The sequence below is a fragment of the Wasmannia auropunctata genome, unplaced genomic scaffold, assembly GCF_000956235.1.
Source record: "Wasmannia auropunctata unplaced genomic scaffold, wasmannia.A_1.0 LD336090.1, whole genome shotgun sequence".
NCBI lineage: Eukaryota > Metazoa > Arthropoda > Insecta > Hymenoptera > Formicidae > Wasmannia > Wasmannia auropunctata.
Window position 1 is genome coordinate 1590363 of NW_012026800.1, and position 13910 is coordinate 1604272.

The 13910-nt window shown below is 38.6% G+C and overlaps 1 protein-coding gene across 1 annotated transcript in view; it reads right to left on the minus strand.

Annotated features, from left to right (window-relative positions):
* Positions 1-3753: 3753 nt before the first annotated feature.
* Positions 3754-13910, minus strand: part of LOC105447861 — a 34995-nt gene continuing 24838 nt past the window's right edge. The window contains exons 6-8 of the mRNA XM_011686094.1: positions 10273-10494; positions 7545-7740; positions 3754-6491 (exon numbers count right to left, since the gene is read on the minus strand). Of these exons, the coding sequence (XP_011684396.1) occupies positions 6482-6491; positions 7545-7740; positions 10273-10494 (428 nt within the window). The 3' untranslated portion in view covers positions 3754-6481. The remainder of the gene's footprint in view (positions 6492-7544; positions 7741-10272; positions 10495-13910) is intronic.

Below are 13910 nucleotides of genomic sequence, written 5' to 3' on the forward strand. Positions count from 1 at the left end.
GCTGCGCACCGCCGCGATTCGTATCTTTCCCTCGTCCTCTGCCCTTTCGCATCTAGAATCCCGGCCGTCTGCCTCGGTGCAGATACCGCAAAGCCGGGAACAGCCGTCGAATTTTCGCCAATGAAAATCGATGCGCAATTTACTGTCGGTCATTGTGCAGCGCGCGAGTGAGAACTGCAGCATCGCGTAATTTCAACGATCTAAGACGGATCTCCGCATCCACCGCCGCACATTTTGCATTCAGTGCGGTTTCCCCCGTCCGAATTTTACATCAAATGTAATGCCGCGATATACCACGGTAATATCGTGCGAACAGCGTGAGCGCGTTTGCCAGTAAATTGGGCGGTGAAAAGACGATTCACAACAATAAATGTCCCGTAAATGTCAAGAAGAAAAAGAAGAAGAAGAAGAAAAAAAAGGAAGAGGGTAAATCGTTAAAGTATTACTTCGATAATTGAATTATTTCTGTATGCTCTTTGCGAGTCGTTCAGTCGTTGTAGGACAAAACTTAGTGAGTTTAACTCAATATGATCATATTCATACATTTGTATGCTGGGGAATTGGGTCACTTTTACATTCAAATATTCACACGTTCAAACTTGTCCAGAATTTCCTTCAGTCACACGTGAGATTCATATGTATGCATGTCCCTCGTGTCCCTCTGCCTATCATATGATTTATATCCGTAGCTGTCACGTTTGACTGTGACGTATGGTCGTTGTTTTTATGAAACCAGCTGTGATAGCATCGCATTTTTACAAATACACAGACAAAACCTCAATTTAACTGTTATCTGTCACAATTTCCATTCCATTGAAACTTCCGCGCCGCCCGACGTCATAAGATAATGCATTATTTTATTGTTTAATTTTATCAAAACGAAAAATGTTACGCGTCTCACAAAGAAAAATCAGCGGCAACATTTTGTTCATGATATATATATTAAAGCAAGCGCGAACCATGCTTTCGATATCAATCGATACAATCTTAATTAGTTTTCGTTAAAGAATGACATAATCAAATAATTATGTACTTTACATTTCCGACCGCAGCATTACCTTTATTATTTTAGATTATTTTATTCAGTAATTTATGCGACAAATAAAGAATGGTAAAAGCGTATTCTCTCGTTTTCTAGCGTCCATTCGATTTTCAATCGAAATGGGATTCGTTGAAATAATGGTAAACGAATAAACGTCGAGGTATGGAAATATCGTGGAAGGCGCGTTCCCAGCGGAGATTTATTTTACGTTTTCACGTGTGCACACTGCTGACGAGCTGAGCTACCAGCCTTAATTACGACACAATCACCGTATTTATTTATTCGTATTTATCTAGTAACAAATCAAGTGTGGACCCGTTTTTGTAGCAGTTGCAGGTGCAAACACAAGAACGATGATTACCTGAAGCAGAAATTAATGGCCGTTGAAGCGCTTTTCATCCTCATGGATCGCCTATCGCTGCGTTTGGTCAGATTTTTTATTTTTTTTTTAATTTTATCGGAGAAATTACACTTATTCTCGTACGAGTATATCTATATTTACACGCACAATGTGCGTCATACGAGTAAATGCTGTCGCTTTTACGTTCCGCTTAAAAGGCATTTACTCGTGTGACCCGGTACACAGTGACTATAGGTACATAAAGAACAAAATATTCACGTACGGTATTACGTGTTTAATGTTTCACGGATCAGATATTGGCTTTATATTTCTATATAAAAACCTATACAAATTATCCTCCCAAACAGTCGGATCGCGTTAGAACTGACAAGAACATTCGGCTTAAACGAACGTTAATACAAATGTATCACCGTGCAAAAATATACGTGCTGTGCCTTCTGTCGCGATATTGGGTTTGAGCACGCGCGTCCGCGAATGGAATTTTTTCGTTAACGTTAGACAGTTGAGTGTTTCACGATCTTGATCTTTATATGTCTACAATCACTGCTCGCGGTATCTACTTACGTATAATGCAAAAATCAGCCCTCGCGCGAGACGCCCTCGCACTCAACGCTTGGAGCGAAGCAGCTTGTCTGACGTTGCTGATTTAATTGACGCATTGTTTCTTTCCTCTCCTTTTCTCTCTCTCTCTCTCTCTCTCTCTCTCTCTCTCTCTCTATCCTTTTCTCTCTTCGGATCTATTTTTTTTTCTTCGACATGTTTTTGCACTGAGGCGCGATCAGTCGCGTCGTAATCGTAAAAGGACAACACCTGGATCGAATCCTTTTACGCAGGATGTTCGAGACGCCGTGCATAACGCGCATCACACGGTATGTCGACGTAAACGAAATGTAGGTAACCGGCGTTTCAGCCTAATTATAAAGCCTCCAAATTTAGAGACGTGTAAGTTATTATTAATTTCATTGTGTAAGTTGAAGCAGTGAGTTTCAGGTGTCGGATATACCGCGACGAGTTTTTGTAAATTCGGGAGCGAGTTTTTTTGATTCCCTCTCAAAATTTGTGCGACACGTTCTGCGTTTTTAAGTTTTCTCTATATGAATGGAGAGAGTAACGGTATTTACGAGAATTTATACATTCGACAGTATTTTTATACCGTTGTATTTTTTACACGCGTACCGTTTCGTTAAATAACTAATAACTTTTATAACGTCGGAATTTTTCTACGCATGTAATATCTACGATTGAAAGGGATATCGCGGAGTGAATCGCATTTTTACTCAGAAAACCCGCTCACTGACCTACTTTCGTTCAATTTAATCTGCATTCTGATCGTACCCCATCAGTTTTTACATCTTATTTGAAGCAGAAGCTTTCAACTTTGGCTCGACTCGCTCTGTTATCCTCTTCGTTTATCATTCCTATACGAAATCAGCATGCTCGATACAATCGCTTTCGCTGAATCCTCCTTCTTACGCTTTCGTCACCTTTTCTTTCTTCTTTTATGAAAAATGATCGAAAAGTAATCTTGTCAAAAAACCAGGTAATTGTCGGAAAAAGAAGAATTTGGGCGTTGAACCGAGATGAAATTTCACTGAGAACAATTCGGGCTTATCATTTTATAATTGGTTCGTTAACTTCTATCCCGTTAATTGCGCCATTCCTCGAACGCGAGAATCGTGCTATTTTTATCTCGTGTGGAATTCGAAGAACGAGACGAGTACGGTATAGATCTGTGGATTAACACGTCACGTTCGGTACAAATGTTTGTAAAAAAGTAATACGCGTGTGCAAGTCTATATATCTGTGTAGTAGGTATATGTGTGTGGCATCTGTAACAAAATGTCTTCTAAGGTCGAAAAATTTTACCGCGAATATATTAATTAGTTGAGCGTGTTGAGATTGTTGTATTAATCGATATAGTACCCCAGGAAAAAAAGTTCCATATATAATTATATATAATTATATGCAAAATATGTCCATATATGTTTCTTTCCTTTGTAAAATTATTCTTTAATACAAAATTGATAATAATAAGTAGGAAACATAAAAAATAATTACAAGAATATTTTTTACATTGTTTTTTTTTACAAAAAATAAAGTTTAAAGAAATGAGAAAAATTACTCATATATAATTATATATAAGTGATTAAAAATATACATATATATAATTATATATAAACAATTTTTCTTATTTCTTCAAACTTGATTTTTTTGTAAAAAAAAAAACAATGTAAAAATTATTTTTTCAATTATTTTTTATGTTTCCTTCTTATTATTATCAATTTTGTATTACAGAATAATTTTACAAAAGAAAGAAACATATGGACATATTTTGCATATAATTATATATAATTATATGTGGAACTTTTTTTCCCAGGACGCAGCTAGCAGCTATACACGCTCCGAAGTGCGTTTGGTTTCTTTTGAGAGAGTTTCGACGCGACACGTTTTTTTATAGTCCGATCACAATCAAATTTTAAATGAAGGCTGCAAGAAGCGATTTAATCGCGATAGCGATTGGAACGAATAATAAAGCGGAAAGTCATGTTACAAATTTTTTGTACAAAACGCAAAGATTGAACGCCTCTGTTATTTAAATTATCTATAGTTTCCTGGAAAAAAAAGATCGATTTGAAAAGTTTTTTGAACGGTTTTTACAATTTGGCTTAGAGAGAGACGAGAAACGAAGTGAAAATAAGATGGTCTCCTCCAGTTTACATTCCACTTCATGTTCAATGTTCTACTTCATCCTTAATCAGATCCACTTACCTTCGGCCGACGCTCGATACGATCGGAAGAGAAACGACCGAAAACTTGAACACGCTTACGAATTGCAGCCGTGTATTCTCGCGGGCGAGCATTAAATTGCGTACTTCTCTCTCGCACGTGAAATTTCGCACGAGTATTATCTTCGGAAACAGAGAGCGCGTCGTGTGATCGGGACAAATAATATTGCTATCACTGCCAATCACTATAAAACGAACAGAGGAACTCAGTTGCCGTGGTCCAATCGCCGTGATTATTTTCGCCAGACTTGATTCGATGAAGCGGATTTGCGCGTCGTGTCGGTTGGCAGGAACACGTCGTCGTCGTCGTCGTCGTCGTTGTCGCTGTCGCCATCGCCACCGTCCGTCGTCACCGCTCGATAAGTCGATACCTGGTTTCATACCTCCCCGGTGTGTCGGATTTTCATTCCGTTTTTTTTTTCCTTCGCTTCTTCATCAGGCGTTCGAAATAATAACGCGGAATTCCGCAAAATCGCAAGTTCTTCACGTTCGGGCGATCCACAACTTCACGCGAGGCGTGTTACGCCCGTCGTAAAACTGTAGTCGGTAGAATTTCCGCGAATTTTCCTCAACTTCGTGGCGGTCTTCAAACGTGTGGTTCGTCGAGTTGCGCGTCGCGTTTTCCACCGAGGTGTATCTATGTGTGGGAGAATTAACGAATGTCGAACTCGAGATCTCCAACTGTCAAGAAGTCTTGCGGAGTAGATTTATTTAGAGAAACGTTTATATTGGTCAAAGTATTTCCGTAGTTATTTAGTGGAATAAGAAGAAATATATATATTTTTTTAGCTTATTTATATTCGTGTTGGAAGTTACACAGTAAGTTAATAAAAGTCAGAGAGAAAATCAACGTGCTGTTATATTCGTTGGTCGGGCGAATTAAATAATCGGAAGATCGATGATAGCGGATCTGGCAATTATTCACACTGAATCGATATTTTAAAACGACGTTCCTTGGCAAAATGTTTTCCAGGGGAAAAGAAGATAATATATCGCTCGGCCGTTCTAATTCAATCAAGTTATGTACGTGCCACGAAATTCAATTTTCTGCGTTTAATTGGCGCGTGCAAAGAGAGACGAGCAGTGGTGTTATATTTGCGAGAGCGACGAATCGGAGATCCTTGTTTTGATACGAGTGGAGGTCTCCGTATCGATTTCTGCCAGACCGCGGCCAGGAACGCGACTTAAATCGATACCACGGCGCACCAGGGGAGACGAAATCCTTCGGAAAATATTCTCCGCTCCTGCGAGGAAGACGTCCGTCGGATCCAGTATCATTTCCACAAGCATTCCACCGGGTAATCTTTTTTCACCGATAAAAGTTTCCATTCTGTTTCCTTTCGTCGCTGCGGATTTCCCTTATCGCGCGTCGGAATCTGGTTTCAAATCCGTGAAATCATGTAAACTCCCTGCCACGCGTATCTTCCCGTGAAAACAACAATAAGAGCTCGACGCCAATGTTTTAATTTACATGTAGAAGGGATCGTGTCGCTGAAGATTATCCATTTTCGCCGTGCCGCGCTCAACGTTGTTCGAATATTACCACGGGATTTACTTCCTTCTCTCATATTCTACGAATTAATTGGGATAAATCGAGTCACAGTTACACGCTTTCACTCCATTGTTAACCGTCGCCGTGAGATAATTTCTTCGCGATCGATTCCGGATACCTCGGCTTTTGATGTGCTTTCCCTCACGTGGATTTCACCCTCGGCGGAAAATGCAAGGACACCCGGGTGGCACGCACGTGTCGAGACCTCACAGATTATTCACGAAAGCAATACACCCTCTCTCGTTGACCTTCGGCAGCTTCCGTTCCTTTCACGACCTCGTTATCCATTTCCTTTCTACCATTCGCCCCCTTTCATCTCGCAGATCCTGTGCCCCGCGGCTACCGTCCTCGTTAGCGCGGGAAAGTTTTCAAGATTACGAGTCGCTTCTCTGCATCCCGGCGTCCCGTCTCCGGAGTCCTTCCGCCGTCCCCTTCCCCGCGCCTCCTATTCCTTCCGTCGCGAGAGCATCGTTTATTCATCACAGCTCGATGATATCCGGCGCGCGAAACTGCACTTTGCTGCAATACTTCATCTCCTGCACGATCTTGCCGCCGCAATTCTCCTCGTCCAGGTCAACGTCGCTCTGCGTACCGTCGCCGTCCTCGTCGTCGTCCTCCTCCTCCTGCAGATCCTCGAGAACCTTGCGCCCGTCGAAAGCCCAGCCGCCAACTCCGCTGCCGACCGCCAACTTCTTTTTCTTCTTCTCACGGATTTTATTCTGGCGAACGGATCGCCGTGGTTATTTGTATCTGAAAGTCGAGCAAAACGGGCGCGCTCTGGAGCGTGAGTATGCTCTTATCGATCGTGAGTTCGTTGCCTTATGTATAAAGTTTATCCTATCTTATTTTACCCTCTCTGATACGTATATGATCCGTGAGTAGATTGAATGAAGGATGCTTGTCGCGAAAAACGTATCGATTCAGGAAATATTTTTTGTTACTTTTCGTTAACGATCATTGGATACCACGGATTTCAATGAGTTAAGCATTTGCTATTTGTGTGTGTGTGTGTGTGTGTGTGTGTGTGCTGTGTGTGTGTGTGCTGTGTGTGTGTGTGCTGTGTGTGTGTGTGCTGTGTGTGTGTGTGTGTGTGTGTGTGCTGTGTGCGAAATAAAAACGACCAAATTGCGATACGGGTATTTTTGCGAAAGCAAGCGTTTTTGTAACGCACTGTGCAGTGTATTTAATCGCCGCGAATACTCTAATCACGTCATTATTACATATTGGGCACGCAACACGAGCTGCGAATGATATTCACATTTCGCCGACGATAGGAACCTGATCGGTGCGCGTTTATATGATCCTCGCGTTACACGACCCTTACTACTCAGCTCTCCAAATGTATCGAATGTTGTAACGTACGCAGATTGAATACGCGCCGCGCGCCGGGACAAAATATTTTTCATCGGGTTTCCCAAAGTAGTTCCCATCATCAATTCTACGAGAATTGGGTCAACACCGCGCGTTATTTTCGTTATGAGCAATATTCGTAAATCACAAGAAAAACTTTTAGAAAGATTTTTTTAGAAAGTTTTTATTAGGCTATATATTTTCTGCAATGAATAAACCGAAATTTTAAAGTTTACGAAAACTCACACGAGGATAATCGAAGTTTAAATCTCTTGTATAAATAATTATTAAATATCTTCCTTAAAAGTTTTATGCCTTAAAGATGTATTTTGTTAGAGTAAATCAAGTAATATCACTCGATTTATTCTAAGTATTATTTCGCTATTAATGCAATTGAATCTGAAATTCTAGTTGGACAAATTAATCGTTTCAAGTTCCCAAAAATCAACTTACCTTTCTGGTAAAGGGCACTCCAAAATTCTGCAGAAAGCCAGACCGACTGACACTATTAATATTACAAATAAAACCGCGTACACTATGCACAGGTGAACCAAAGAAAAGATATAGAGCGTCTTGTGACACCACCTATTGGGCGCGTACAACGAAAGTTCGTATTCCGGCCACATTATATGCAGTATCCAGTAATGTCCTAAAACAAAAAGGATAAAAAACAACGACGATGAGCGTGGGAATTAATTAACCGACTTAAAATCTAAACGATAAGAGGAGGAGCGTCACAGAATATTATCGAGCTATTTAGCTTATATTATCAAATTATTTTATATTATCACATTAGCTCGCCGAAATATTTTTTTCAAAATATACATAGACAAATTTTATCTCGTATTCACCTCGGCACGACCAGAATCTTGTGCTTAAATATCGAGCCCAAAAATTTTCAATAACTATAATAACTATAATAATTTTCGTAATAACGTGACAAAAATGCTAAGTGATTTAAACAGCCTACAATTTCGTCCTGTATTCCGACCAACCAGCTGTCGTGTTTCGCCGTACGAATTGGCGCGCCGCACGAAATGTAAATACTACACGACAGTGCCTGGTCACGAACAGTTAAATCGTCATAAACCATAAGCTTTTTGTAATCACAAAATTTTCCCTCGCATACTTATGGATTTACGTGCGCACTTCCAATGCTTCGCGTTCTTTGCCATTTCACGTGAGTCCGTATTAGGTGTTGTTCTTAATAAAAATTGAGTGTAAATGAAAAATAGAAAAAGAAATAATCAATTTATAAATCTAATGAGTTATGTACATGATGTTTTATAATATACCCATAATTTATAAAAATTGAAAACAACTGTACATGTATGTGGGAATTAATAGCGACGCTATTAAAGCGCACTTTTGCGATACTTTAATATCGATCCATTTATCGCTAAAGATAGGACAGGCCGTTAAAACCGTCCATTGCAACGTGCAAACATAAGCAAAGCTCAGCCACTCGACCGATATTTTCGTCAACGTAAAAATTCCCTCGTAACACGGTAACATGGGAAAGCACTGCGCAATTAAGACCAACATGTAAGGAAGTTAAACATAATACCCGCTGCAATTTACGAAACAATCGTAATAACATCGCGACGGAATTGTTTCTCGAGCTTTATACGCTGTTTCGTTCATTTAAAGTTCTTGAAAGTCCTTACATCCAGATCCAGTACCGCACAAGATTTTTATTATGTTCGCGAATTTTATCTCAGAAAATTTTATCTAAAAAGTATAAAATATAGCGTAATAAAATTAATTTATTGTTGAAGTATAACGAAATGTGTGAGTAATTAAAATAATGAAATAAAACAAAAGGAACAGTGGAAAGCAAAGAGGTAAGAGATATGAAGATAAAAACTATTGGTTACAAAAAATGATAAAAGTTGCTAATTTTATTGTTGAAACATAACGAAATGTATAAGTAATTAAAGTAATGAAATAAAAACAAAAGAAACAGTGGAAAGCAAAGAGATAAGATAAAACTATTTAATTGATTATAAAAAATGGCAAAATAATAAGAGTTACTAATTTTATATTGCTGACGTATAACGAAGTGTGTTAGTAATTAAAGTAATGAAATAAAAACAAAAGAAACAGAGGAAAGTAAAGAGATAAGATAAAACTATTTAATTGGTTATAAAAAATGTCAAAATAATAGGAGCTGCTAATTTCATTGCTGAAGTATAACGAAATGTGTAAGTAATTAAAGTAATGAAATAAAAACAAAAGAAACAGTGGAAAGCAAAGAGATAAGATAAAACTATTTAATTGGTTGTAAAAAATGTCAAAATAATAGGAGTTGCTAATTTTATTGCTAAAGTATAACGAAGTGTGTAAGTAATTAAAGTAATGAAATAAAAACAAAAGAAACAGTGAAAAGCAAAGAGATAAGATAAAACTATTTAATTGGTTGTAAAAAATGTCAAAATAATAGGAGTTGCTAATTTTATTGCTAAAGTATAACGAAGTGTGTAAGTAATTAAAGTAATGAAATAAAAACAAAAGAAACAGTGAAAAGCAAAGAGATAAGATAAAACTAATTAAGATGGTTTTATCGAGCAAGTCCCAGTCAAAAGTCCCTCCATATGACTATTAATTCAATAAAAACAAACGTAATTCAATAAAAACATTTCGCATAGACTATACATATGCGGTTGTGTGAAGTTTATGTGATAACGTTACACTATTGAGTTAGCGTCGAGCGATAAATCCACCTTAATTAGTTATTAAAAAAATGTCAAAATAATAGGAGCTGCTAATTTTGTTGCTGAAATATAACGAAATGTGTAAATAATTAAAGTAATGAAATAAAAACAAAAGAAACAGTGGAAAGCAAAGAGATAAAAGATAAAACTATTTAATTGGTTATAAAAAATTTTTTTTAATAATAGGAATTACTAATTTTGTCATTATTTTTATTTATAACTTGCTCTATCTCGTACAAAATCATGATCCTCCAATATTTAATTACGTGTGCATAAAGTTGTTATAAAATCATAGAGCCGAGTATTATGAAACATGTGTTCTCCTAATCTGACTCACGCTCCGCACTCATTGGGATAAATCCTCTTGCGGCTTTAACGCTTCGAAAAGTTCGCGGCGCCGCGGTCGCCCCGGCGCGGAATATAGCACTACGTCTCGTAACAATTTCCAGACGAAATTTCTTGCTCACCTAACACGAACCACGCGACCAGGAAGCACGATAAAGCTATGGAGAGTAATTTCATAGGCGAGACGTGTGGCCTGACAGCGGGAACGGACAGGACCTCCGGCCTCCGGGATTGTATCAGCGAGTAGAGCGCCCAGAACATACGGACGGCGCCCAGAACCCCGCCGATCAGCATGTACACAGGAATGTACGGCTCTTTAGGGCAATCCTTAATGAACTGCACACCTGCAAAGGATAAATTTTAAATGTTTATTTTCGACACGTTGCAATATTGATTTTTTCCGCTTGCAACACAAAGCCGGATTTAGAAGGAAATAAATGCAAACTATTCACAACTATTTGCTATTCGCTCGCATTCGGTCTGGATCCGGCTTCGATAAAAAAAAACCCTCCGGCTGTATACACGTCGAAAATTAATGCGCGATGTATTTTTTATATTTCTTTTAAATACAAAATGCAAAATTATCTCCAGTTAAACATATAAAATACAAAAATTTCAACGTTACTACATCGCATATAACAAATGGGACATATGGTAATAAAACTTGATAATTGATTATACAGCTTCCACGTCGCCGGAACTTGCTTTATTAGACATTTTACGACGACGTTTTCCTTTTACGTCCGTTCTTTTTATATTCCGCGACCCAAATACCTTACAGTTTGAGGAATTAGCAGAATAACACGCAGTATAGTGATTCGTTTAGCGCTGCGAGCTTATCGTTCTTTTTCGTCTAAAAGAAGGGGAGAGACGACGATCCCTCAGCCGATATTCTTGTCCATCAATTAAGATCTAACGTACATCTGACGGGCGTCGTTATTATGCGTTTTTTTTTTTGCAACGCCGGCGAGGAATAATTTAGCATTAATTGCCGCCCGACGTCCATTGTATTATGTTCCACGGCCTGGTTCGACGTTCGACTTAGGATAACGTATACCATATAACGTTTACCGTACATCTCGAGAGGTTCTCCCGCCGCGCGACGTAGGCACTCGAGTAGCGTGTACCTCGTTATTATGCGCATCCCTTCCGCGTATGTATAAACTATTAATTTTCCGCTACAGCGTGATTCCTCCCCTCCCCCCCCCGCCGACAGTTTTTCGAAGAATTTATTTCGTGACATTCGCGCTGCGAATGAGAAATCAATACCCGTCGTCCCACATACTTCGGTGGTTGCAGAGGCGCATTTTGATATTTTTAAAGGGTTAAAAAGAAGAAATATTTTATGTTATCTGAATTTTGTTATCTTTATTGTCTTTACCTCGGTAATACAGTAATTGCGAATCTCACGAGCTCGAGTCGCGTAATTAAATAAATTTTTTCGAGGAGCACTCGACCGGAAATCTCGATATGTCGATATTGCTTTTCTTTCTTCCCCATGCGAGATACGCGAGATGCGGGACGACGAGATTTTTTTAACGGCTCTCTAATACATCGGGAGGAGGGGGAGAGGGGGAGGAGGAGGAGGAGGAGCCCTGCCTCGCGTTACTCGAATTAACCCCTCGGCTTTAAGTGCCTCGTTAAATTTGCACACCGTAGGTCGTGATCCATGACTTTTATTTCGCTTTCGTATCGTGATTTACGATGGATTTAAGTATCCGAGTATACGGAATCACCGATTTGCGGCCGCTTTCGCGGTTTACCTGCGCCAGTTACTATCGATTGCGCGTTCCTGCCAGGTGGACTTCGCCGGAGGGTGAATGCACGAAGCTTACACGATAAATCAGGTTGTGAGCGTCCAACCCTAGCTGGGTGCAGGCTCCCTACCGCGCGAGTAACCGGCTGGTGCCCGGAGAAATTAAGTATGCTTGCATGCTGCAAGCTCAACACGCTAGCGATTCGCGTGTCGTAATCCCGGCAACATTAATTAGCTCGGAAATGATGTCGTATATATTTCGTGAAATTTCAAACTCCGAATTGGCCCGTACAGCAGGGGAGGGTGATGCGTACGTGACGCGCTATAATTCGCCCGATAGGAACTTACGGGATTTATCGCGTTGAAATTTAGTTATGTTATTTAGTTTAGACCATATGCAAATGTTACAAAATTACGCGGGAATAAAACATCATCGGGAACGCGGACTGGAAAATCCCATTTCGTTAAAATGTTAAAAGGTTGGTCGATAAAAGTAAAAGATTTTATTTACGCACTTTGCAATGTCACAAATATCTTCCCACGTATCGCTGTGAACATTTGCATTTCGCTGGTTGAAACTTCACGTCACGATAGAGGTAAAAGGAAACAATGCACTATTTGCGTCTTGAATCTGCCTTAAACGGTAATCTATAATTCGAATCGGATTTCAAAATAGAATTCTATTTATGATCTTACACATACGTCGCACGTATTTTATATATTTCGTATATATTATATATTGATTTTTAAATGTTTTTATATTAAATGGCAGATAAAATTATAAATAAAATTCTGTCCTGTATATTTTGAATTATAGATATATCGAATTATAGATTGTTTGAAATAAGTTTTATTCTGAAATTCCGTGAAAAAATAGGAAGAAGTGATCTCTTATTTAACCGTGAGTGATGAATTAATTTTAGATTTATTTTGAAATGTAATGATATTTAATTTCCAAAAATATTATATTTTTATTATTATGTACATATTATAATATTTGATATTTAAACAAATTACATATATATCAGCTGTAACCTAAAACTTTATGGCTCACAGCCACGAAATTGTATAGATGATATTACATAATGTCATGTGTTGCGAACAATATGATTAATTGACATTACGAACTTTGAGAAATTGTCAAGTAATAAATCTTCCCCGAACAAAAATTTCAACAATTTATCGCGAAAGATTTCAAGCGTAGATTTATATTATCGACGGCAGCGCGCGGAATACATTTTCTGCCAGGACACTGATAAAAGAACCTTATCTCCTGCCTCGATTGACGTCTCTTTCACCCTGAAATACTTCAGGGAATCATCTCCCGCTATCAGAGCTTCATATTTTAACCCGGGTTGAACTTGGGGTTTATTTGAAGGGAGAAAAGTGACTAAAACACAACACGCAGCACGTTACTGATGGGTACTACGTTAAAAATTTTCTTTGATATCTGCAAAATTATCCCCGTCGGGCTATGCGTAAAGCTATTCCCTTAAGAGAGAGTTAAAGGGGCAATAAAAGAGCTTCAACTCTCCTGAGAGATATGTAACGGAGGAAAAATTTACATCAGAGAAAGCTACAAAGTTTTGCGAAGTTTATTGAAACACAAAGAAAGTTAAAGGGAACATCTTGTATAATCACTCATTATACGTCATTCTTCCTTTTTACGTCAACCGAATCTTTTTACGCATAAAATATTTGTATAATCGTTAAAAGAAGCGATATCGAAAAAGTGTAACGTATTGAAAACAAGTATGATAAAAAAGATGATAAAAAGACACTGAAAAAAAGTGGCGCTGGCAATACTTGAATTTTAAAAAGCGCCATAGATCAAAGAGTAGACAGGCTATATAGCCTTCCTCTAAGTCTCACGAGACTTCGTCGTTATAGTTCTTAAGCATAGATATATATTATATACTGGACGTATCGATCGCCTTTTTGTAAGCCGAAGTGTAAAACGGATCGAACTATAATTTCGGTGAGGTCGTTTTTGACCCACTTATC